The 26,984-nt window shown below is 38.7% G+C and overlaps 1 protein-coding gene across 1 annotated transcript in view; it reads right to left on the bottom strand.

Moving 5' to 3' along the window:
* The window catches only part of COL4A4 (collagen type IV alpha 4 chain), a gene marked incomplete at its 5' end in the record, with an annotated part of 74,819 nt that overhangs the window by 36,806 nt on the left and 11,029 nt on the right, over positions 1-26,984 (bottom strand). Inside the window, 19 exons of the mRNA XM_083364944.1 lie at positions 866-938; positions 2,899-3,062; positions 3,416-3,508; positions 7,626-7,790; positions 9,475-9,579; positions 9,676-9,745; positions 10,098-10,151; positions 10,990-11,034; positions 11,703-11,762; positions 12,513-12,566; positions 17,646-17,726; positions 18,820-18,861; positions 19,272-19,307; positions 19,750-19,812; positions 21,484-21,519; positions 22,346-22,414; positions 22,728-22,844; positions 24,151-24,195; positions 25,705-25,839. Of these exons, the coding sequence (XP_083221070.1) occupies positions 866-938; positions 2,899-3,062; positions 3,416-3,508; positions 7,626-7,790; positions 9,475-9,579; positions 9,676-9,745; positions 10,098-10,151; positions 10,990-11,034; positions 11,703-11,762; positions 12,513-12,566; positions 17,646-17,726; positions 18,820-18,861; positions 19,272-19,307; positions 19,750-19,812; positions 21,484-21,519; positions 22,346-22,414; positions 22,728-22,844; positions 24,151-24,195; positions 25,705-25,839 (1,507 nt within the window). The remainder of the gene's footprint in view (positions 1-865; positions 939-2,898; positions 3,063-3,415; positions 3,509-7,625; positions 7,791-9,474; positions 9,580-9,675; positions 9,746-10,097; positions 10,152-10,989; positions 11,035-11,702; positions 11,763-12,512; positions 12,567-17,645; positions 17,727-18,819; positions 18,862-19,271; positions 19,308-19,749; positions 19,813-21,483; positions 21,520-22,345; positions 22,415-22,727; positions 22,845-24,150; positions 24,196-25,704; positions 25,840-26,984) is intronic.

Here is a 26,984-nt window from a genome sequence, read left to right as displayed (position 1 = left end):
ACAAGAATATATTGTAATTATATTGTAATAATCAAAAAAACTGGATGCATATAATAGAGTCTGTATAGTTCAAAATTCCCTTCTGTCTTCCAAGGAATATTAACCAAAAACCCCAATAAAAACCATCTTTAATATAGATATAAAATATTTATACGGAATGTGAACAATTTCAGTCTTTTTCTTAAAAAGTTAATTATAATGCAGTCCTAACAGATGAGAAGATATATCATAAACATTTGGAATTTTGATAGGTTATAATAAGTTTGAGTTTTGCAGATGCAGATATTTGTCAAGATGTCTTTAGAAAACTAGTATATGGTAGGTTACTTTATACTGTATACAGTAATGAGTGGACAATTTATTTTTTATGTTTCCTTTTTGGTCAAAGGCAATATTTTCTTTGTGAATATTTTATAATATGAGCAGCCCTGGCTCTAAATCTCAGATTTCTCTCAAATTCTCTCAAAAGGAGAAATTATAAATTCCTATCATACTCTTCTAAACACTGCTGAAACATGCAGATGCAGACTAAATGGCAGAACACATCACTCAGGCTTAATATTTCATTTTGTGTTATCTTTGTCAGTTTCCTTGTTTCATACTGGTAAAGCAAGATCAACTCAAAATTTCCTGGTTCAGATGTAGTTTAAACAAGCCATTGTAAAATATATGACTCAATGTGGAACAGGAGAATATAGGCATTATGCTTGATTAAGATAAGATAATTGCATTTAAACTAAACACAAGTACCCCATTGCTTTTAACTATACCCTCATTTTTCTTTTTGCCAAAGTGTAGTACAAGATTTGGAGATATCAAAATAGCAGTTCTCAAATCTTATAATTATAGTAGTTTGCATAGTTACCTTTGATTCTTACTTCAACTGGGTCACCTTTATCTCCTTTTTCACCTGTCAGCCCAAATGGGCCTGGCAATCCCTTAGAAATTTAAAAAGGTTATTGTTAAATTCACTCAATTATTTATTTGAATTAATAAAATATTGCAATTATAAACTTTATGAACAGAATGAAAAAAGAGTGTGGTGCTTACTTTCTCCTTCTACTTTATGAGAAATTTATTCTGTTTGAGAAGACAACAAACTGATTAACTTATTTCCCCCATGACATAGTCTATAATAGTAATCTCTTAAGAAGAGATCTTAATCTCTTAAGAAGATTATAGATATTGTTTAATGATTTGTTTTCATGGCATTCAGTTCTACTAGAACATAGCTGATGACCTTGGTTCCCACAGGACAAAATATTATTTTAACTAGGGAAGCACCTGGCAATCCCCCCTCCCCCCTTCAATGTGTCAACCGAAAATGAATAGAGAAAATGGCCACAACCATGCTCATTTTCAAAGTTGACACATTTATTCCATTTAAACCTGACTGAATTTCTTAAAATGTTATTTGTTAAATTATAAGTTGTACTCTACTTATAAGATACTTCAGATAATGCAATAAAAATATTAATACTTAAAAAGAAAAACATATAATATTGAAACAATTATTAGATAATCTATAACTTGATTTTTTTAAAAATTCCATTTATATCCCGCCCTTCTCCGAAGACTCAGGGCGGCTTACAAGCTTAGCAGTATTATTGTTACTGGGACTATTTTTCTTGGCCATTTCCCCAATATTTGGAATCTGCCAAGGCATCAAGAATTGGGGACATTGGGGACATCAAGTTTGGCTAACACAATAACACAACAGTGAATGAGAAATCTAGACCTGATTTCAACAATGTACAGTTGATTTCTGTTGTTTATTAACATTTGAATTGGGACTACAGTAAGCCAGATTGTTACTGACAAGGAGCAAAGGTCAAGAAGACTTTTGAAAAAATTATCTAGCATCTTTTATTCCATTTTATTTGTTTTAATTATTTATTTATTTATTTTATTTTATTTTATTTTTATACTGCCCTTCTCCCGAAGGACTCAGGGCGGTGTACAGGGCAATACAATAAAATACAATATATAAAAATTTAAAAAAAATATTAAATACAACAGCCCAATTCAATAAATTAATACAAAGCATTAAAATACCCCTAAACCCATCAGACCAGGCCGGCTTGTTCAAATAAATATGTTTTTATGTCACGTCGGAAAGAGCGAAGGTCGGGAGCCGTCCGGAGCTCCACCGGTAAACGGTTGCAAAGGTCTGGCGCGCCCACAGAGAACGCCCTCCCCTGGGGGCTGCCAGTCAACACTCTTTGACCAATGGCACCCTAAGGAGGCCCTCTCTGTGGGAGCGCACTGGACGAAGGGAGGTTGATGCCGGCAGCAGGTGCTCCCGTAAGTAACCCGGACCCATGCCATTTGGGGCTTTATAGGTCATAACCAGCACCTTGAATCTTACCCGGAGGGCAACCGGAAGCCAATGCTACTCACGGAGTAGAGGTGTTACATGGGAGTATCGGGAAGCCCCCACCACCACTCGTGCGGCTGCATTCTGCACCAGCTGGAGCCTCCGAGTAGTCCTCAAGGGCAGCCCCATGTAGAGAGCATTGCAGTAGTCCAAACGGGAGGTCACGAGTGCATGAGTGACTGTGCGCAAGGCATCCCGGTCTAGATAGGGCCGCAACTGATGCACCAGGCGAACCTGGGCGAAGGCCCCCCTAGTCACAGCTCCTATATGATCATCCAAGGAGAGCTGTGAATCTAGGAGGACACCCAAGTTGCGAGCCCTATCAACGGGGGTAATATCTCACCCCCCATAATTAACGATGGAATATTCTGAATTTCCCGAGATGCCGGCACACACAGCCACTCAGTCTTGTCATAATTATAATTATGAGATCATGTTATCTTATTTATACTCTTACACATATGTCTATATGTTTTCTTCTATTACTTAGTTTGATATAATTTTAAAAAGCAATTACTCACTAAGGATCCTGGTTCTCCTCTTCTACCAAGAAAACCGGGATCACCTTTTCTTCCATATTTTCCAGGTGCTCCCATTTCTCCTTTTCTCCCAGGTATTCCTGGTAGACCTTGTTTGCCAGGTGGACCACAAGGACCAAGCCCACACGAGCAGTTCCCTGGATTTCCTATATAAACAAAGCATTTACATGAAGCCAGTGAGAAAACTAAATAATAGTTAACTCTGCCATCCTCCTACATGAAAAATGAACTTTAATGGAGGATGCAACCACTGTTTACATTGTTTTATTCTGTCTTTCTCCCCAACTTCACATCTAGTGTGGAGCTTTGGAAAAAAAAACTTTTTGTTCACTTAATACAATCACATATCTTTTTTTTAATTGAAAAGTTTTACAATACATTTTTCAATACAAAAAAATTCATTAAATTTGATGCATAGAAGAGCTCTGGCTTTAAGGACATAAATGACTCCAAACCACAGTATTTAGATATTTGGTTTGTGAGTGGTGTATATACTTGCCTTTCTCTCCTTTTCCACCTCTTTCTCCAGGTGATCCTCTTTGACCTTTAGCTCCTGGTCCTCCAGAGGACCCTCTCCCCTTACAAGCAACACCTTGAGGATGTAACATAATGCATGTTTATCATATAAATGTATTTTTTCCTCTGTCATTTTTTAAAAAAATCAAATTTATCCCTACTCTTAAGGCTGAAGAAATAGACAGCTACTACTTGTGCTTTCTAAGACTGAGCACAGACTAAAGTCCATTTGAATTAATATTTTCTGTCTCCATTGCATCTGCATATAAATGACTGGCATTGTTTTTCTACATTGTGTAGAGTAACTGCTACACCAAGAAGCTGGGAAGGAAGAATCAGAATAGCCCATAAATCACTGTGAGATTTTTGCATTCTTATTTGCACATAAAGTCTACAATTTGGGGGCTGGATATGTTGATGAACTGCTTCATTGTTCAGATTTCTTTCAGCTTGTGGATCTTAATGATATAGGTAGGCTGTCTAGAGTGGCAAGAGCTACCACTATGCTGATTATTATGTATGGGAGGTAAAGCATCTTTGTAGGATGACTATATGTCCCTCCTGCCTAAAAGAAGCAGTAATAAGACCATTAGTAAGGGAATCTTCCCTTAACATTGAAGAGTTGCAAATCTATTTCCCACTTTTAAATTTATCATTTCTAGTTAACATGATCAAGAAAATAGTGAGTTCACATATCCTAACATATCTAGAGCACATAGATTAACTGCGCTCAATTCTTCTCCGTGTTGATTACTTCTGTAGATTATTGCCCAGCAACACTTTAACCCAAGCCCTTTTAGGAAAAAATTAGAGGATAAAGTACATCATTGGATCAGTGGTTAGATTCAAGTATGTGAACAACCGGTTCTCTGTGTAGATGCTGCTTCCAGAAGTCCATTCTGGGCCTGGGCAACAAAAAATTAGCTACTGGTTCTGCCAAAGTGGTGCGAACTGGCTGAATCCCACCGCTGCATTGGATGCATTTGTGGTGGTGCAGCAAATGTCCCACTCATCTCTTTTTTTTGCTAAAAACCACATACTGTAAGCAAAGGTCTTAGTGATGGTTTTCAAGTCCCTACATGGCATGGGTCCGGAATACCTCGGGGACCACCTGCTGCCGGCGTCAACTCCCCTCCGCCCTGTGCGTTCCCACAGAGAGGGCCTCCTCAGGGTGCCTCCAGTCAGAGAATGCCAGCTGGTGGCCCCCAGGGGGAGGGCCTTCTCTGTGGGCGCCCCGGCTTTGTGGAATCAACTGCCGGTGGAGCTCCGGATGGCACCGGATCTCAGCTCCTTCCGGCGCGGGTTAAAGACCCACCTGTTTGAACAAGCCGGCCTGGCCTGATGGGGAGTTAATTTGGGTTTTAAATATTTGTATATTTTATTGTTTTATCTTGGGCATTAATTTAATTCTATTTTAACTTTTGTAGTTTTGTACTTTTATCATATGCCCTGTTCACCGCCCTGAGTCCCTTGGGAGAAGGGCGGTATAAAAATTTAATAAAAACTAAAACTAAAAAAACTAAAAGAATTGAAACTGGTGGTATACAAATTAATAAATCAATTCCTGTCTTGGGTCGGAAACCAGTTAGACAGAACTCATTGCAATGAGTGAAGTGGCATTTTCTACTGCTCTCCGGGATTCTTTTGTACTCAAGAAGTGGATAGAATTTTTATGGAATAAAATATGCCACTGGAGAACTAGATCCATGCCATTTACAAGTGGGTAAGCAGGACATCCTTCAAGAAACTCAGTTGGATATGAGTGGATGGATTTAACATACATTTACCGGAAGAGGACATAATGCCACTTATTTTGAAGGAGGCAAGGGTGTACCTTGCTTGAAAAAGCCTTCATGTGATATACTTTTTTGACAATTTTTACCCATTTTCCAATCTTTCCTTTGGTGATTGTGAATCAGCTACAGAGAAACTTAGAGGTTCCATTCCAGTCACAATCAAACATAGTTATAGGACAGAAACAGCAATGGACTCAGTTTCTCTTGATCTTTATAGACCTGTCATCAACATTCTCTAACATTAATTGTGGGATCCATTTGGGCCGCTGGCAAGCATTCCAGCAGTTCCACTCTGAGGTGACTGTGTGATTCCAATCAGTAGTCACCAAATGAAAGTGGTGAATTACTTGCTTACTACATTATAGAGGGCCAAATGAGTATAGTAGTTTTTTGTACAGGTAGTCCTTGATTTACAACAGTTCATTTAGTGACCATTCAAAGTTACAATGGCAGTGAAAAAAGTAACCTATGACCGTTTTTCACACTTATGACCATTGCACTTCCCTAAGGTCATATGATCAAAATTCAGATGCTCAGTAACTGCTATGACAGTTACAGTGTCCTGATCACTTTTTGCAACCTTCTGACAAGCAAAGTCAATGGGAAAACCAGATTCACTTAACAACTGTGTTACTAACGTAACAACTGCACTGATTCATTTAACAAATGTGGCAATAAAGGTCATAAAGTGGGGCAAAATTCACATAACAAATGTCTCACTTAGCAACAGAAAGTTTGGGCTCAGTTGTATTCTGTACAACTTGCATTCTGCCCTAAGTTAGGTATGAGTATCAGTAGCATGTTGTTTTGCTGATTATATTCCTGCTATTTATTGTTCACTGTCCAAAATCTTAAGTTATTAGAAAGCCTACCAACATTATATTCATAGATAAATAAATAAGCAAGCAAGACTTTGGGGTAGGATATGGGACTTTAGTCATCGGGTATATTATTTATGCCATGAGCTGAATAGGAAAAGTATGAAGCTACCAGTTTTCTTGGGAGTGCTTAGTGGCTATAAGTATAGCAATCTTCCATACCAGATGTCAGGACTTCGCTTAGGAATATTGTTGTATCGTATCACTGGTTTTTCCTGTTGGATCCTGTCCAGAAAATATTTGGCACCAAACCATTCTCTTCTGTCTACATGAAAGCATTGGGAGATCATCCACACTTTTTAACTCAGCTGTTCTGAGACTTCATATGCAGGTGGGCAGTAAATTACTGGTTTCCAGATACTTACGACCTTTTCAGGTAAAATTTAATTTGTTAGTAACATACAACTTGATTAGTTTAAAATATTGAATAAAGCCTGAAACACATTTTGATTGCCTATTTCACTGCAAATATGTCACATCACTGTATGGTTGTTATTAATTAATTTACTGTAAGATGGAGACTCCTCATTGATAGTTGTGGACCACAATCTTCCATGTTGGTCCAGTGCTAGCTGGTAGACAGAGGGTTTTTGATTTTCCAGTCTAGACTGAGAGAGAATAATCCCAAGACAACCAACTGTCTTCTATTTCAAGGGAAAGGCTAGAACTTGGATTTCCCTGCTCCTAGCCCCATGCCCTAAATAATACACCACACTTACCTTCTCAGGTTCTCTCTCTATCTGGACAGGCAGAGTGGGAATGGAGTCAAGGATGACTATGATAGAATAAAAATGTCTACTAAAATAAGCTTGTTGCTATGCTGTCCTTGTCATCACACGCTCACAAATAAAGTAAGATTGATTCTATAACAAAATCTGTGTTCTATTTAGTTAAAGTATATTCATATTCATTAGCCTTGGTGTATATTCATATTCATTAGCCTTGGTGGAGCAGTGGGCTAATGCCTCCTTAAGTAACACCAGCTGCCTGCAATTAGTGCAGGTTCGCATCCCACCAGGCTCAAGGTTGACTCAGCCTTCCATCCTTCCGAGGTAGGTAAAATGAGGACCCAGATTGTTGGGGGCAATAAGCTGACTTTGTAATAATGCCGCTTGGGGGGGGGGGCGAAAGCCCTAATAAGCAGGCATATACATAGAATGAAGTCTATTGCTAAGCACATTGGTTTGTGCTTAAATTGTAAGCCGCCCTGAGTCTTCGGAGAAGGGCGGGATATAACTAGGATTAAAAATAATAATAAAAAATATATTCCTTGTTTTAGAGCAGGCACATCAAACTGCCGGCCCGGAGGCTGGATGCATCATACTGAAACCGCACCCACCCCATTGCCAGCAATGGGGGGAAAGTTCCAATATGTCGTGTGATGTCACATGATGTCATAAGTCTGACATGCCTGCTTTAGAGGAAATGTTATGGAAAATGTTGGCTGCTTTCAGGTGATATACTGGAATTATTAATCATTCAATTCTCATGCAATGCTTCAATATTTGGCTTTTCTTACCAGGTGGTCCAGGCAAACCTTGTTGTCCTGGTACTCCTGGAAAACCAGGTAATCCTGGAGATCCTGGCCTTCCTGGAGATGTACTAGATTGAGCTGAGAGACCAGGGCCACCATGAAAGCCTTGAGGACCCTCTACACCCATTGCACCTTTGGGACCAGGAAAGCCTATAGAAGAAAGAGAAATGAGTATACAATGAGCCTTGAAACAGAAAAAATAATAATTTCATTTTAGAAAAAACACTATCTGTCAGAAGAAGGACTACTAGACCTACATGGTAAGAAATCTAGATGATCCCAGGATAACAGGGGGAAAAGTTTTTTCTGTATCTCTTTGCTTCCATACAGGCCAGCTCAGAAACAATCGATTGTTTTGAACTGTTCATTTATTGAACATTTTATCATGATTCCATTTGTATTACAGTCACCTTAATTTCTGGATTCTTCAGATTTTTATTTAAACTATTTTTTAAAGTATGTCAGTGAAAGCAAGTAAATTGCTTTCTTGCAAATAAGAGTAGATTCCTACACTTGATTTTTCATATTCACAGACTAGATTTTTTTTCTGTAGAGTTTATCACTATAAATCAGTTTTAATGGTTTTGATTGCAACATTCATGTTTACCCATTCCAAAATCAATACTTCACTATAGCCTCTTGAAATAAATCTTAATAGTAGTTACATGCATGATACTGCAACCCTTTCCACATTTCCTCAGTTATCAATTCCTGCTGAACCAATAAGAAATGACATCTAAACCGATATATGCAGAAATGTATAAATTAGCTGAACTTTATTGCAAATGAAACTGCCCTTCTTTGGGTGCCTAAAATTGCCTGCATGGCCACATTGTGTACCAGCTGAAGTTCCAGATGCCTTTCAAGGTTAGCCCCATGTACAACCTGGGGTCTGTAAATGTGATTTATCACTATGTATCTACTGATGACTGATTTATGTGAATGGCAAGCTGCCAGTGTTTTTGGATTTAGCTTGGTCTAAATCCAAAACAAGCAGTAAACCTCACACACACTAGCACTGATGACGTTCCTAGTCAGATAATGAAACATCAACAAGCAAACAATCAAGTTCAGAGAGCACCAAGAACTCCACATAATCAATCCCAACCCTTCCCCCAACCTAAAACATAGTTACAAAAAGATCCTTGGAAAAAAAGTGAAACAGAACAACAACAAAAAAATGATGTGAAGTTGCTGGTGTCTATTTTGTAACAGCGGATGACCAAATTGCCAAGATCAGGTTTTTTAATGACCATGTCAATTAGCAAACAGGTACAGAAGGGTGATGCTTTAAATGTAATAATAAAAAAAATGCTTTGGAGCATTCAGAATGTGCACCTTGCATATATCTGCAATTCCATAAAGCAAATTTGCCTTTATTTGGGATTATGTTACAACTATAAACAGCATCTGTTCATCCCAAGAAAAGATGCAGCCATTTTCCTTTTAGTCTTTAAAATCCTAAGCCCTGCATAGCCCTAAGGACTAACATGCTATTGGAATTAATTAGATAGTTTTGTAGAATGCAGAGAACTATAACCTACAGTTACTTTCTTAAACAAGGAAATTAAATACCGTAACATTTAAAAGCAGTGACATCAGTAAGAAGATACTGTATGTCAGCATCCATTAGCAAACAAAATGTAAAGAATTAACCAGTGACTATTTCTGGTTTAAAATCTTGCTAAAATAATTCAAAGCATTAGTTTTTATGCAAGAAATTATATATAAAATTTTCATTTCAGAATGTGTCTCTGTAACATCTGTGGAAAGAGTTGAAAACAGATGGTACCATTTAATTCCATCTAAATAAGATAGTTAAAATGTCTCTTACTGACTCCATCTTCCCCTTGCCTTCCTTTGTCACCAGGAGAACCAGGCAATCCATCTGTTCCTCTCTCTCCAGAAAATCCAGGGTCCCCTGGGTCTCCCTGAATACCTGTACAGGATAATTGAAAGCATGCTTGCATTTAAAATAATTGGATTTTATTGCAGTTTGTAGAAAATTAATATAATGTAACAAGATTAGCTTAACCCTTTGGTCCAGTGTGTACAGTTCCTCGAGATCCTGGTGGTCCAGGCTGCCCTTTCTCTCCAGGATCCCCCTATAAAAATAGCAACGCTTTGTGACATTTCCCCAGAGGAGTGTTCCTTGACCTTAGCATTTTTAAGATGTGTGGATTTCAACTCCCAGAATTCCCCAGCCAGAAGGCCATCTTAAAATTGCCAAGGCTGAGAAACACTGCCGTAGAGGAACACAAGGTAAATGATGAGCTTGACCAACCATACATCATTGCTTCAAATAACATGACCCTATTGCATTGCATTGCTTTGCAATGGTACATATTGAATAAAAATGGATAGAAATATAAACCTGAAATCGTAATTGATTTCATTGCTATTAGTGTATAAAAAGGCAGGGGAAGGAGAGGAATGACAAATTTAATTATAACTAACCTTAATGCCTATCAAGCCATCCTGACCAGGAATTCCATGTGCTCCAGTTTTACCCTGAAACAAATTGTTGAATGTGTTTGATTGTTTAAGAAAATAAAATAAATTCAAAGTTATTAGGAATCCAAAATAATTGGAAAATATTTTTAATACCTCACAGACTGTGGAAGGTGTGTATATTATTAACATGGCAACTGGACAAAACTATGGGTATATCCTTTGCACTGATTGCAATAAAGTGAATAAAGCCAGATAAAAAAAACTATCTGGTTCAGGACCCTATTTCAATGGGAATCAGATAATTCTGAAAGAAAGTTATTAAGTTTCTAATTCTACAGGCACTGCTTTTCAGAGAAACATACATACTTCTGATGCTGAAAATTACATATTAGCAACCTGACTAGTAACCATTAACAATCTTAACCCTCGTTAATAACCAGCATTATTATATTAAATGGAAAGTCAGAACTTTCAGCACGTGAAAGATTCAAATTTATTATGAAAAAGACTTTTCTTTAATTGGCATAAGAATTTGCTGTTTTTGAAACACCTTTGTCATTTTTTGTCTCCATTTTCCTACCTTGGAGATGGCTATAAGACATCTACGTACACAATTCTCTTTTTACTAGCTTAGTTTATTCGATGAGATCTTGATGAAATTTTAAACCTGGCTAACTTTAATCTCTAGAACATTTATTAAAAAATTGAAAAGCATCAGCACATCTTTCTGGAGAGCTCTACTTTTTATATTTTAGTGTTGTGACAAGTGTCCAATTACTCTTATTTTCCCCTCTCTGTTTTCATCCAATTACCTAGTCATAGGTGGATCCATTCACCTTTTTTTTTCAAAAAACACTTACAGATAAGCAATGTAATTTTTGTATATTGTATCTACCTTGTTTCCTGGTAAACCTGGAGAACCATATGAGCCAGGAATTCCCTGGAGGAATTAAGGAATAAAAAGATAGCATAAGTTTGACAAAAGCTGTACCTCAAGAAAAATACAAAAATAAAGGGTTATTTAGATTTTCCAATAAACCAAAACATTAGTTAGAATTGTTTTATATGAGGCAGAAAAGATGCCTTATGATAGATGAATTACATAAATGACAAATAAATGAGAATCTATAAAATACTTTCACTTAATCACAATAAAGAATGCTGTGCCCATTCATTAGAATATAGTTTAAAAATTGATGTTATTTTTCTGGTTGCTGGCTATCAATTTTTTCAAACTTGATAATTTTAAGATGTGTGGACATGAATTCCCAGAATTCCCTGACCATTCCACACATCTTAAATTTGAAGTTTGAGAAACCCTGCTCTGCGTAAAGATTTTGCTTAGTAAGAAAAACAAAATAGACTTTGAAGGCAGAATTTCCTTTATTTACTTGTGTACGTGGATTTAAAATAGAAGTGGCAGCCTCTTTCACAATGCTCAATGGATGGCTCATAAATTAAGCATTCTAAATATCAGTTTGCAATAATACTTCATAAAATCACTATTTTAAAATCCTACATAGAGGATAATAGAAAGTAAACAACTTTATTTTTTTTTTAAATTGCACCATTAAAACGAGATGAAGATAGCATTCTTGAATTTCTTACCTGCTTTCCAGGAAAACCAGGAATCCCCTTATCACCCTTGTCTCCAATTGCAAATGCACCCTGTTATGTTTCAAAATACACCAGTTACATAATTTCAAGATTGGTTGCCATTCACTTACAATAAAATTAGCAAATGGAACATGTAGGATTGCAGCTACAGAGGGGAGCATATTGTTAAAGACGGCCTTTTTCCTAATTCTGAAAAAAGAAACAAGAGCCTCATCTCATTAATTCCAAAGACCCATTGATACTATGCCATTTAAGTCAGGTGTCTCTAAGGGGTTACCCAGGAACAATTAATGTAAGTGCATCCTTTCTTGTCATTTTTAAAAAAGACTTAGCGAAACATTGCTTAACCTTGGCAGTTTGAAGATGTGTGGACTTCAACTACCAGAATTCCCCAGACGTATCTTCAAAAAAAACCTGGCTTGGAAATATACATCTGAGCTGCTTTTTTTCATAGGAAAAAAAATCTAAATTAAATTAGGTACACCACTTGCCTAATTCAAACCTACCCTATATATTTTCCCCCTATTCTATACATTTGCAATTAGTTTTCTTCCACTTGTGTTTTGTTGAAAAAGCAACCTATATTATTTGGGGACCATGGCATTCTTTCCCAATATCTTTTGTGTTGTAATGTGAAGTCAAATCCAACATACATCTTACTTAGGGGGATTGGCAGCTGATAAAATGAAGTTACTTCATGATAAATATACATTTAAGTAAAAATGCTCCTTCTTAGCATTCTTGGTAAGTAGCATGATGAAATAAATGTTATTTATTCATTCATAAAAACCTATCACTTACTTTGTGGCCACGCAATCCTCTTGAGCCAGTAGATCCAGGCATTCCCTTTATTCCCTAAAGATTAAAATGTTTTTTCTTTAATATTGTTTAAATAGTATAATTTTAGCTCTGTCATACCCTGTATTGCAATGCATTCATTTTAAAAAGTATAAATTGAAAAGATTAAATATTTTTTTCTTCAAAAATCTATTTTATGCCAGAAGCTGTTTTGCTACAGGGAAAAATGGCTGATTTCAGCTGTTACACTAAACCATGATTTGTTTAAATTGTTTATTTAATAACCCATAATAGCCTGGTTCATACATAATATTAACAGATTGGATGTAAGCAGCCTATGGTGTTCTATTAATTGCTGAACTACAATTCCCAGGATCCTCACCATTAGCCCTATTTCTTAGCTTCTGGAGTGTCACAAATTGTCTATTGTTGCTATAGATGATGGTTTACAAATATCAGTGACATTAATATGAATCTCATATGAATTATTTATTATTTATTTATTTTATTTAGTTACATTTATATACCGCCCTATTCCCTGAGGACTCAGGGCGGTTTACAGGGAATTAAAAAATCCACCATACAAAAGTTAAAAAACCAAATTAAAAAATATTAAATTGACCCTGTATACTTAAAACCCCAATTAAAAATTTCTCCTCAGCCTGGGCCTGAGAGCTCAAAGAGCCAGGTCTTCAGGCCCCGGCAGAATGATCGGAGGTCGGGGGCAGTTCTCAGCTCCACCGGCAGCTGGTTCCAGAGGGCAGGCGCTCCCACTGAGAAGGCCCTATCCCTGGGTGTCACCCGCCGGCAATCTCTCACCGGCAGCACCCTGAGCAGACCCTCCCTGTGGGAGCGCACTGGGCGAAGGGCGTTTGATGCCGGCAGCAGGTGTTCCCTCAAATAGCCCGGACCCAGGCCATGTAGGGCTTTATAGGTAATAACCAGCACCTTGAATTTCACCTGGAGGGCAACCGGAAGCCAATGCAGCTCGCGGAGTAGAGGTGTTACATGGGAGTATCGGGAGACCCCCATTAAAACTCGCGCGGCCGCATTCTGCACCAGTTGAAGCCTCCGAGTGGTCTTCAAGGGCAGCCCCATGTAGAGAGCGTTACAGTAGTCCAAACGGGAGGTAACAAGCGCATGAGTAACTGTGCGTAGGGCATCTCGGTCCAGATAGGGACGCAACTGGCGCACCAGGCGAACCTGTGCAAAAGCCCCCCTGGTCACGGCTCCTATGTGGTCTTCAAAATTGAGCCGTGAGTCCAGGAGGACGCCCAGGTTGCGAGCCCTATCAACGGGGGGTAACACCTCACCCCCCATCGTTAGAGGTGGAATAAGTTGGTTAACCCGAGATGCCGATATGCACAGCCACTCAGTCTTGGCGGGATTGAGACGAAGCCTGTTTCTCCCCATCCAGACCTGAACCGCCTCCAGGCACCGGGACATCACGGAGAGGGCATCGCTGGGTTGGTTCGGGGTGGAAAGAAAAAGTTGGGTATCATCAGTGTACTGGTGATACCCCACCCCGAAACCACGAATGATCTCGCCCAGCGGCTTCATATAGATGTTGAACAGGAGAGGCGAGAGGACCGACCCCTGAGGAACTCCACAAATGAGAGACCTCGGGGCGGATCTCTGCCCTCCTGTCAACACCGACTGCGAGCGGCCCTGGAGGTAGGAGGAGAACCACCGTAGAACGGTGCCTCCCACTCCCAACCCCCTGAGACACCGCAGCAGGATACCATGGTCGATGGTATCGAAAGCCGCTGAGAGATCTAATAGGACCAGGACAGAGGAGCAACCCCTGTCCCTAGCCCTCCAGAGATCATTCACCAGCGCGACCAATGCCGTCTCCGTGCTGTGTCCGGGCCTGAAGCCCGATTGGTATGGGTCCAGATAATCAGTTTCCTCCAGGAACAGAGGGAGCTGATGCGCCACCACACTCTCAACAACCTTCGCCAGAAAGCGAAGGTTGGAGACTGGACGATAGTTGTTTAAAACAGCCGGGTCCAAAGCAGGCTTCTTGAGAAGGGGCCTCACCACCGCCTCCTTCAAGGCGGCAGGGAAGACACCCTCCTTCAAAGAAGCAGTTATTACTGCATGGAACCAGCCTGGTGTTCCCTCCCGAGCCGCATAAGCTAGCCAGGAGGGGCACGGATCCAACAAACAGGTGGTGGTGCTCAGTCTCCCCATGATCCTGTCCACATCATCAGGGGAAACAGGGTCGAACTCAGTCCAGATAACGTGCTCAAGACCGCCTGATTCCTCCACGTCAGACTCTGCCCAGTCAGAGTCCAGACCGGTCCGGATCCGAGCAATTTTGTCCGCCAGATGATGACTAAACTCCTCGGCTCGTCCCTGCAAGGGATCCTCTCTCACCTCCTGGTTAAGGAGGGAGCGAGTCACCCTAAACAGGGCGATTATATGCGGACGCGATAAGGGCGGCAAAGTAGTTAGACTTTGCCGTCCTTATCGCCGCAAGATAAGACCTTATAAAGGTTCTTAACTGCAATCGGTCGGATTCGGATCGGCTGGATCTCCAACCGCTCTCTAGACCTCGTCTCCGACGCTTCATCTCCCGGAGCTCCACAGAGAACCATGGGGCCCAGCGGGATCTGCGCTGGGTCAGAGGTCGCATGGGTACAACGCAGTCAAGTGCCCTGGTGGCAGCCGTTTCCCAGGCCTCCACCAGAGCATCGACTGGGCTGTGGGTAAGGGTGATAGGTATAGGCCCAAGCACCCTCTGGAACCGATCCAGGTCCATTAGGTGCCTGGGGCGGAACCACCTGGACGGTTCCGCCGCCCAGCGGCGGGGGGTGGCATGACGGAAAACCAGCCTCAGGAGGTGGTGATCTGACCATGACAAAGGGGTGATGGACGGGGAACCCCCTCCCAGATCGTCCAACCACTGTCCAGACAGGAATACCAGGTCGAGAGTATGATCCCCCTCATGAGTCGGGCCCTCAATAACCTGGGTCAGGCCCATGGCTGTCATGGAAGCCATGAACTCCCGAGCTAACTCCGACAACCCTCCCAGTGACGGCAGGTTGAAGTCACCCAGGACTATAAGCCTGGGGAACTCCACTGCCAACCCTGAGAGGGCGTTGAGCAGCTCAGGCAGGGCTGTTGCCACACAGCTGGGCGCCAGGTATGTAAGCAACAAGCCCAACTGAACCCGAGGACCACATCTCAAGAGGAGGGATTCACTCCCGGCATCTGGACAATGGTGGCCTCCCGGGGACACAAAGTCTCCCGAATAACCACTGCCACTCCACCACCCCTGCCCTGAGCCCGCGGCTGGTGCAGCACCCAGAAACCCGGCGGGCATAACTCAGTGAGAGGCACCCCTCCCTCCGAGCCCAGCCAAGTTTCCGTGATGCACGCTAGGTCCGCACATTCCTCCTCGATCAGGTCACGGATGAGGGGAGCTTTGTTGACTACGGATCTAGCGTTAAAATAGACCAACCTGAGCTCAGGGGCCTGATCACCCTCATCCCCGGGTAAGAGGGTGCTAACCGGAGGGTCGGAGTGCGCCACCGCTCTGAGATAGCGGGGGCGCGATCCCAGGTGTTGATATGGCCCTCCGCGCAAACACCTGCTGCCATTCCCTATCGCCGTGGGGATTTGAAGCCCCACCCCCACATTCCCAGAACCAGCAGCCACCTCCCCCGACCCCGTCCCGTCAGGACCTCTAACAGGTCCAGACTGAGTGCCGGTTAAAGATTCCCTCCCTCCCCTTATGGTCATCAGTCATGGTGATTTTTAAGTGGGTCATCAGTCATGCTGGATGTTAAGCAATCACATGATTATACCCAATTTTATGACCTTTTTTTTTTGCAAAGGTTGCTAAATGAATGTGGTGATTGTTAAATTAATCCAATGTCTGCAATGGGTGCTTTTTGCCAAAAACTGGAAGTAAGCAACTGTTTCTGGCAAAAAAATGTTTTAAAATAAATAATGCAAATGTCTCTACGTGCAGCCTGTTGCTGAGCACTCAAGATGCAATCACATGAACTCAAGGGAGTGGCTGTTGGAACTTCTAATCTGGGTTTTACTTAGCCATGGGAAGGTCTAACACGTATGTAGTCCTGTATGTGCCCTTGCTTAGTGTAATGTAATGTAAAATCAGTCATTGCATTGAGCATTGTAATCAAATGTCTAGAAGACCCTGGTAACCCAGGATAGGAAAAAGGGCCATCACCCAGGAGAGGAAAAAGGACATCTCAGCCTGGGGAGGAGGGAGGCATGAGAAAGAGACTTGGAGCAATTCAGCCTTAGCAATAAAAGAAAATGTTTGTAGCTCAGGGTTGAAATGAGGGCTCCTTGATGATCTCTGAGCTTGGTTGTTGTTGTTTTTTACAAACCTTTCAATACCCACACTAGGTAATATCAGTGCTAGACCTGATGATGTTACCTAGTTTGGGTAAAGAAATGTTTACAAGAAAAGAGAATTCAGAGAACACCAAGGACCCCTCAATTCTGACTTAATTATCCTGGTTATAAGATGAGCAGGAGAATTGCTTTGATAGGTTTTCAAGATACTTCTACATTACCCTTTCCAAAATTTCAAGGGGTCCTTGTTTCCTATCTATGTCAGCCTTGCAAGGCTTGACAAGTATATAAATTCTATGGTAGTATTACTTGCAACATGCTAATATACAGTAAATTTAGCTGCTTAGGATGCTAATATACAAGTATCTGTCTCTACAAGTACCTTCTGCCATAGCTATTAGAGTGATTCCAATGAGTTGAGTTTCCCTTCAATTGGTATGCTTATTGTTATACTCAAGTAGAGCGGCATGGTGGCCTAGTGGTGAAGACGCTTGCCTCCCACTTGGAAGGTTGGGACTTTAATCCTAGTTAATGGCAGATGTTTCTCTCACAGGGTACAAAGAAAAAAATATCTGCTGTGAACTCTGCATGAGGTCAGGAAGGGCATCTGGCCAGTACACGCTCAGCACCATCCAGTCACCATGACTCTACCACGAATTAAGGGATTACAGGGTTGTAAGAAGGGAGGTTTTTATTGCTATGTTCAAATACATTTCTAATGGCATTATATTATTAAACAAGTGCAAAAAACAATTAGACAAATGTTACATTGGTTTGCAATCATAAATTTTATAATGCACATACCTTTTCTCCCTTTAAGAGTCTAGAACTAGGCGGTCCAACCAATAATGGCTGTCCTGGAGATCCAGGAGGTCCTACATCACCCTACAAAGATTGGAAAGAGCAAACAGAGTGAACAGCCTAACAAAAGTGAGTTGCAGATCTCTAATCTGTAGTACAAGAACCTGACACTCATCTCTGACAATTCCTTCTCATGTCATCTCTTTTTCCATGTAATATTTTAAAATTCAGAGATTATTATCTACCCATGAGAGAATGAAATAATTGAGATATTCAAGTTTTCCTTGCTTGCTGAACATAACAAGCTATATACTTTAGTGTTTGTTTTTTTTAAAAAAAATAGAACCATAGTATCATTAAAATGTAGTTTTGGAAGAAGCCATTTAGGGAACTGGTTGCAAATGCTTGCTCAAAATAGGAATCCAAATTGAAACAATTTCACTCTATAGTTGTTTAGCTTCCACTTAAACATATCAATTAAATTGAGAGTGAAATAGTTTTGGTTAACATTCAGTCACATTCTGTCTTCTTGAAACTTGATTGTTTTTATCCTAGACTCTAGAATGATGGATAATATTTTTGACGATTTCCTGTTTGACATTATTTCAGGTATTTCAAGAATACTATCCCTCTCAGTCTCTCTCATTGTTCTACTATAAATATGTTCCAGGTTTTTTTTCCTGAATCCTTATTAAAATGCAATACCTATAATTGGACAAATACTCATTAAGGGGTGTAATGAATGCAGAATAAAATGGAGTAATTGCTTCTTATAATCTGGAGAATTCTTGTGATGCAGTTTAAATCTGCATTTAACTTTTGTAGCCATTCAAATTGTTGACTTACTAATCAATTACTATTCAAAAATCTGGGATGTCATAAGCGATTTAGTAGAGATTACATTATATCTGGTTCACTTGAAAATAAACCTCAGATTCTATACAGACTAAATAGAAGATTAAATAGAATTCATTTCTTTGCAAAATGATATTATATTTTAATGCTCTTTTAAGATAAAGCTCTTCTTGTGTTTTCTCCATTCCAGATTTAGCCACTTACAATAAACTCACTACCTAGAAATTTTAAACAGCTCAATTTATGCAGAAGAAAGGTTGCAATTTCTTGTTTACTGCTAAATATTTTAATGTACAATCCCCATTTGCCACTTTTTTCTTACCGGCTCTCCCTTTTGTCCTTCCACTCCAATTCCTGGATTCCCCTAATGAAATATCAGTATATTAAAAGAAGGAAAATATACTGATTATTCACTTTAGATGATACACTAAAGTCACATGAGAACAACAGAAATATTTTTCACTTGGACGCCCACCCTCATTTAATGAATTGGTAAATCTTTATCAGTTTGTCAGTTAAATCAAGGATTTACTGCAAATATTTAGATTAATTCTGCAATTCTGTAAATCATATATTTACAGTTTTAAACGATGTCCCCCGCCTCTATGATCCATTAAATCAGAGTTTTACTCTGTTGGTATATCCCTTTATATTAAAATATATCACTATTATTTAATTTTAGGATTTTTTTTTTAAAAAATTGAAAAGTATTTTCAAAAGTAATCATCAATATGAAGACATTGTAAAACTTTCCAGGAACAAAAAATCTCTCACCCGTTCACCTGGTAAACCAGGTTGACCTTGAAAACCCTGTGAAAAGAAGAATGTTGATATAATCAGACCTGGTACTCTCTGTCCTGTTCTTGTTCTTAATATTTTCCCCTATTAATATGTAGCACTATTGCTATATTCAAACATATCCTCTGCAGAATATGGACCAGAACTATTTTTCCCTGATTATCTTTATTGCAGACAAAAAAGCTTTACTTTTGACACTGCTAGAGAAGGATAGATAGGTATAAGCAAAGAAAAATGATTTCCAATAAACTTTATACAGATTAAAAATGCATTTGTTTGTAAAATTTACTAGAGAATGGGCAAAGTGCCAACAGAATTATTGGCAGGAAGGAATATCCAATCTCAGATCATCCCTGTTACTCCTATGGAATTGATGCGCAGGAGAACTGAGAGATAAAAGACAGGCAGATTCTAACAAGGTGTCAGTTAAGAGATTAAAATGTGAAAATTATACCTGTTCCCCTGGTTGGCCTGGGAATCCAGATGGACCTCTGTGTCCCTTTTCTCCTCTACGACCCTAAGTACAGATTGCACAGCCACACAATATTATGCTTATTAATAACAAGTAACATTTTGTTTTCCTCTGGAGAAAGTTGTGCTAGGTATGCAAAAGCTCTCATAATGTACCCACTTATTGTTCCCACTAACTGGAATTGCTAGAACAGGGCTTTTCAACCTTTTCACCCATTGTACCACTTTTAGGATATGGCAACATCTGAGTACCACCAGTCACCTAGCAAGGTGTTAAAAACTTGATGACCAAAAAAAAACAAAGGAAAAAAATGATAAAGTACATGTAGTCCTTGACTTACAACAGTTCACTTTGTGACTATTTGAAGTTACAATGGCACTGAAAAAAGTGCTCCCCAAGCCACATCTGAGCAAGACACCTGCCTACCCACCCGGCAGCACTCTTCCTCCTGTCCGAGGTTTTCATTGTTGTGAACATTTCTGTTGAGGATTGGCAGCAGGGGTGGGGTGGAGGGTGTGTTTGGTTTTTATTCCCCCCATCTGCTGGGTGGTTGCAGCAGGTTTTGGTCACTTCACATGACCCTGGGACACTGTGACCGTCATAAATATGAATCAGTTGCCAAGCATCTGAATGTAAATCACAAGACCCTGGAGATGCTGCAACATTCCAGCTGATTGGCGCTTCTTCTGGGCTCAGCAGAAGCACCAGGATCGGCGCTGAGCTCCAACTGGAGCCTGGTACTGATCCTGGTGCTTCCACTGAGCCCTGACAGTCCTGAAGAAGCACCGATCAGCTTGAGCCTGGCACTGATCTGTTGAGCCCTGGCAGCCCTGCAGTTCCAGCCATCTCTCACTCAGGCTTGTACAGTGCTGCAACTGGTTCAGCTCATTCCCTTCCCCCGCTACCACTTTTCTAGGATGGACGTGTACCACCTGCCAGGTGCCAATGTACCACAGGTGGTACCTGTACCACTAGTTGAAAAGCCCTGTGCTAGAAGACAATAATCAGACACCAGCAACAACCAACTAATTTATTTGTAGGATTATTAATGTTCTAGAATATAAGCTATAAGCTATCATTATAATACATGAATAAAATAATATCTCAACTATGGGTCAGGAGTTACAAATGCAACAGAGGGAGATTAATCTCTCTGTGTGGAACTCAATAATGAGTAAAATGATGTGAAGTAATTTAATCACAAGTTTGCCCACCATTTGGAGCATCTGCAATGCATAGCAACAGCGTGTTATTTTGAAGGCAGGCAGCACAATGAAAGGATGAAAACTTTTTCTGAAATCAGTCTAGTTGCCAAAACAAACCCATCAACAAAACCCCTACAGGTGGAACTTTGAAAGAGGAGAATCCTGTAGCTGAAAAGAGGATGTGCCTCAACAATTTGATGCTGTCTCATTTTTATTGTTAATGTGGCTTCTTAGCTTCTTTTGAAAAAGGTTGGCAAGACATGGTTTACAAATTGCAACTTTTATATGGAAACCGTTCTAAGAACCCTTGAGGTGGTAACAAACTAAGTTACCAATTATAACATATGCAGATTCTCACATAAGTTGGAGCCTAGCCGTACAAACACTGCTAATAAGGCAAGTGGTGAACTGTGATGTGGGTTTCTACCTCTGCAGAGCATTTCAAACTAGATGGCAAAGCTGAAAGTGAAAGTAATGTATTTCCACCATACAAATTGATGAAGGAGCTTACAGGTATGCCTTGAGGTCCAGGATCCCCTCTTTCTCCCTGTAACCACAATCACTATGTTAGATGAAAGATAATACTTATTGGTAACAATTAATACGATTAAATGATTTAAATTTAAATTTAAAAATGATTTTAAAAAGGAAACTCAGAGGTATATAGGAAGAATAAGCAAGGAATAAAAATAAATAAATCTAAAAATAAGGTAAATAATTATCTAACTAATTTAAATAATTATTTTATTCCATTCTGGTTTATTTCACTTTTTTTGTGATTCTTATACTGGAGTGAGAATCATTGATAGACAGATAAGATCACTGTTTTTAATTTAGGAATCCATAATTTTTCCATATAAGCGTTAAAACTACTTTTGATATGTCTAGTCATACATATGTACTCCAAATTAAAGCACACAGTTCCATAGAACTCACTTTCAAATAAGTACGAATAAGATCTCATCCCCACAATAAATTATATCAATAAAGATATACTTTAAAAGACAAAGTTTATCTGGCCATTTTATTTTCCACTTACAAATCCTAATAAAAAGATTGTAAAAGCCTGTGACTTAGTCGTCGTCATTTTAAAATAATAACAATATATCTACAGTCCAAAAGTGTGCATGTATACTCATGGTTAAGAAAACATGGAAAATGAATTCATGATTAATCAACCTTTTCACAGCAGCTGCATGTGTTATACTGTTATATAATGTTTAGAATTTTAGAATTTCCTAATATTAATAATACAAACCTTGCCTAAACCAATGGCATTCTTTATTGGTGTGAGTCATGGCTCTTAACATATTTAAAATTATTTACACAACTCTTTATCATGAGCACTATTTTAAAAATGATATAACACTCACAGTTGTCCCTTGAATAAATTCGGAAGTGTATACGGAATTTCCTTTTTCTCCTTTTTGACCAGGGATACCCTATAAAACATGTTTGTAAATTGATATGAATGTAAGTGGAGGCACCATAGGACCAGAAGTAATTTTCCAGCCTTTTTTATTTATTTAAGCAAATGGCCCAGTCATTAAGTAAACTCATTCATTTGAATGGGTGTTTTTTGGCCATAAACCACTTTTAAAGATATTATAGATCATATTAAAATATAAATACATCTCTATACACATTTTCTGGACAATGAAGTGAGTCCAGCATACCTAAGACTATAGACATAAAAATAAGTGGCATTTATAAATTGGTCACAAACTGTATAAGATCTAGCAAAGTTCAACTCACAAGTGACCCTTTTGGTCCAATACATCCAACCTCTCCTGGAAATCCTGGATCGCCTCTTGAACCATTACATCCGTCTGCCCCAGGCTTTCCTCTGGGTCCTTCAATACCCGGTAGCCCCTATAATAGAAAAAAAATTAATTCTGTATGTCTGTTAAAATAACTCATCATTTCTCTGAATATATTGAAATAATGCATCATGAAATCTAGGATCAAAACTCAAAAAAGATGTCGGATGTATCTCCAATAGAATTAGAAACAATCTAAAAGTTGAAACCTGGTATGTCTAAACAAACCCAGTTTGTCAAGGCTGACTTGATAATATTGTACCTTTAATGGTTAAATGTACCTGAAACAGAAAGGTAATATTATGGGTAGTCAGAGGAACAAATACTGTAGGCATGTATATGAATCATATGTTTAACATTCCACTCAGATGTTTATACAAATGAACAGGGGTTCCAAGTATGAGCTGATACTATATTGTATATGAGCACGCATACTTCAGTGTCATACTTTTCCTGCCATTTTCTCATAGAGCTTATTCTTCCAGCTGCTAATTTCTCCAAATGTCACAAGCTATTTGGGGGGGGGGGCAAACGGCAGCTCCAGTAGGGATTTTATGAAAATTTCTACCCAACTTTCATACTGATTTCTATCCAAATTTCGTTCAGATAAAAACAACAGGGGAAAAATTGTAGACTAGTTTCTTTGGGGTAGTTTATTATTTATATCCACAATTTATGTTTCTAAGCTTCTATTCAATAAAAAGGAGATCACAAGACAATTGTGTTTTTTTTAAAAGAAAAATTACAGAGTTATGGTTTCAGAGACAATGATTGTACCTTGTTCTTATTAATACTCTTCATGAATATTCTAGTATTCGTGAATTCTGCCATCTGGTAGAGAATGTTCCAAACAATTCCGTGGGAAGCCAGAACATTCATAGAGAGGGTATAATAACTGCTGATAGCAAGGTTCTAAACTAGTCTGCCTTACTGCCCAGTTCAAGGATTCTAACAGTCTTTTACAACAAATATTGTAATTGATAAGAACCTTCAAAGTTCTGGGATTTTTCCTTTTCTAGCCAGGGCTAATTCACATCACAGAGAATGAAATTAGTTCTCTATTAGCTAATTTCGTCATAAGATGTAACTGTCCTGGAGATGTGTCTCACACATTAAAATACCATCAGATAGAATATTTTATTAAGCCCAGAAAAGTGTATATTATCAGCATCAACAAACATGTCTGGGACAGATACTACATAACTGAGGTGCTATTGCAAAAAAATTTTTGACGAGTTACATAGGGTGCTGCACTTTTTCTAAATATAGTCAGATCAGATGAACGTAGTGCACAGACCTGTTGAAATATCAACGCTCTACAGTCTTATATGATATGCAGACATTGGCAGCATACTTACCGGCATTCCATCTAGACCTGAAAATCCTGGAACTCCAGTTGGACCCTGAAGAAATTCAACATTAAACAATATTAAAATAGGCGTTGACTTCCCTTTTCTTTCTTTTCCTCTTCTTTTCTACATTTTCCCCTTCCCCTTCCCCTCCCCTATTGTTCCTATTATTTGTTTTTGTATTTTTGTATTTTATATCATAAGCTAATAAAAATGTTTGCATTAAAATATGCATGACTTTAAAAATGACATAGAATTAATTTATGTAATTTGATTTGTTTTTCTCACCACAACAAAATTAAGAGGCAGTATACTCAGTCATCATCTACCATTAGATTGAAGCAAATTGTCACTTTATGTGACAAATCAGAAAGGGCAGGCCCTCACGAATTGCCTCAGCAGGGATAACACTTAGTCAATCTTGCTTAGGATTGTGAAGTGAAGAAGGTCTGCTTTATATTCAGGTGGGAGACTACTACAGAATACCAGGATTTGGAGCTAGATTGAAATCAAGCCAAGTAAGTCCTGGAAAAATACAGTGGCAAGCAAACCACATTCCTGTGTCACCAAAATCCTACATGGAGGTGTCTATGAAATTATCAGTTCACTCAACTTAAAAGTAACTTTACTAACTCCATCCATTGCTCAGCTAATGAACTATTCATTGCACCTAAGGCCTGCAGCTTTTTGAAGCAGCTTGTTACCTTGGCCAGATGTCCTATATGCATCATTAAGAAGCAGCTACTAAAATCAAAGTGATAACTCTAGTACCATTGATCACTTTCAAGCAGCAGATCTTTCTCCTACTTAGAAGACATAACTTCACTCCTGTTTTTCGCTTCTTGTTTTCCAGAACTGATTAGATCATATAGTTATGGTAAAATGTGTACATAGGTTTCCAGGCATAGTAATACCAAACAAGACTGGAAAGCAGTCTGAGAGTTCAGAAAAGTACTATTATCAAAGAGGCTGGAAAGTTAAATGGCGTGACTAGGTATAAAACAGTTTCATAGAAATTCACCATCAAACATCTGGACTAAGCTAAAACAGTAGTGTGGGTACATTAATCTTACTGTTCCAACTAATATCACAGTTTCTCAAATTGTGTAAATTCCTAAGCAGTTATTCCAAATTATATGAAGCCCTGTTATTCTCTTGAACATTAATTCATCATTATTTTTAGCCATTGTCTATCCACTGCAGGATGAAGGCCTCTTCTGCACGTTTCCAATCCATCCTGTCTTTGCAGAATTTAATATTAGGACAGTGCAACACTTTGAATTCTAAGACTCTGGAAAGCATTAAGAAAATGCAATTTTGCAAGACCTTAAACCAAATGCATATTTTCCCAGGACCATGCAGCAGCTGCAGATAGCCACAAAATACCAAGAAAAGGCATAGCTACGTTAAGGAGTTGCAAATATTGTTACATTTCTGCTTCAATATGGTCCAAAGCAAGCTTTTTGCCTTCATATATGAAATGTTGTACAATTCTATTTAATATCCTTAATTTGAATACTGCTAAGTAACATTAGAATTATTATTATTATTTTTAATATTTACCATATTTCCTCTTTCACCAGGTGGCCCAGGCAGACCAGGATCACCTCTTTGGCCTTTTTCTCCTGGCAAACCAATAGGTCCAATGGAACCCAGAGCACCAATTGGACCTTGGACTCCTGGCTGACCAGATTGCCCCTGCAAAGTATAAAAAATTCAGATTCATTTCTATGTAAAAACAGCAGCAGTTACAATATGAACAATAATTCAGAGGAGGAAAATAGTTTATTCAAATGAAATATTCATATATGATTTCATATCTCATAGTGTGTAATATAATATTGAGTACATTATATTTTTATTTATTATATTGTAGCACAGATGTACATATAATACCACAACCTTGAGATAAATATATTTCTGAAGTCTAGTAAACAGAAAATATATCTTAAATATAGCCACTAGAAGCCACACAAAAAATGAGATAAAAAACTATTCACACAAATCATATTTAGACTAAATTATTATAAATATTCATACGTGTCTTTTTCTAGGTTTACACAACTGTTTTGGAAAGTGTTTTAGCTGTCTCAACATATATATGCACTTGGACTCGTCTCTTTTGCTGTGAAAGCCTCAGAAATAAAAGAAAACCTCAAGAGCCAAGAAGAGTAGTTCAAGTCTACTTATTATGAAATACAAGTAGCCATTTATTCTTTTTTATGTTAAATATATATTTTCTCCTCATTTAAAAGATATTAAAGATATTAGAGGTTTAGTATAGAACTCAATTCTGAAGCAATTCAGACCACTATTTCCTATTAAGTTTTTTTAAAAATGAATCTCTCAGAAATCAGATCAGTCCATTCCAATTTCTACATTTTTATCTCTCCCAGGAACTTATTTTAGTTACGTAGCTCAATTAATTTCAAAATATTTGAAAATATGGTTCAGATAAAGAAAGAAGAATCAGAGTCAGAGTTAATCCTATTGTTAATATTTCTCTCTCTCTCTCTCTCTCTCTCTGTGTGTGTGTGTGTGTGTGTGTGTGTGTGTATGCACCTTTGAGTCAGTATTGACTTCTGGCAACTCTCTAGACAAGTCACTGCAGTTTTATTGGCAAGAAAGTGAATTGTTTCTTCCTAGGGCTGAGGAAGACTAACTGATTCAAAGTACCCAACTGGGTTTGTGTTGAACACAGGAGTGGAACTCAAAATCAGCAAATACTCCCATACATTTAAAAATAACTGAAGACATTAGAAGCTACATATCATATGGAAGGAAAGTGCTTAGCATAATTAGTTGGAATTGCCAACTGCCAGTCCAAAATTCACAGTAAGCTT

This window comes from Vipera ursinii (assembly GCF_947247035.1).
Source record: "Vipera ursinii genome assembly, chromosome: 5".
In the NCBI taxonomy this organism is placed as follows: Eukaryota; Metazoa; Chordata; class Lepidosauria; order Squamata; family Viperidae; genus Vipera; species Vipera ursinii.
The sequence above is the reverse complement of the archived record's forward strand: the minus strand, read 5'-3'. Positions and strand labels throughout refer to the sequence as shown.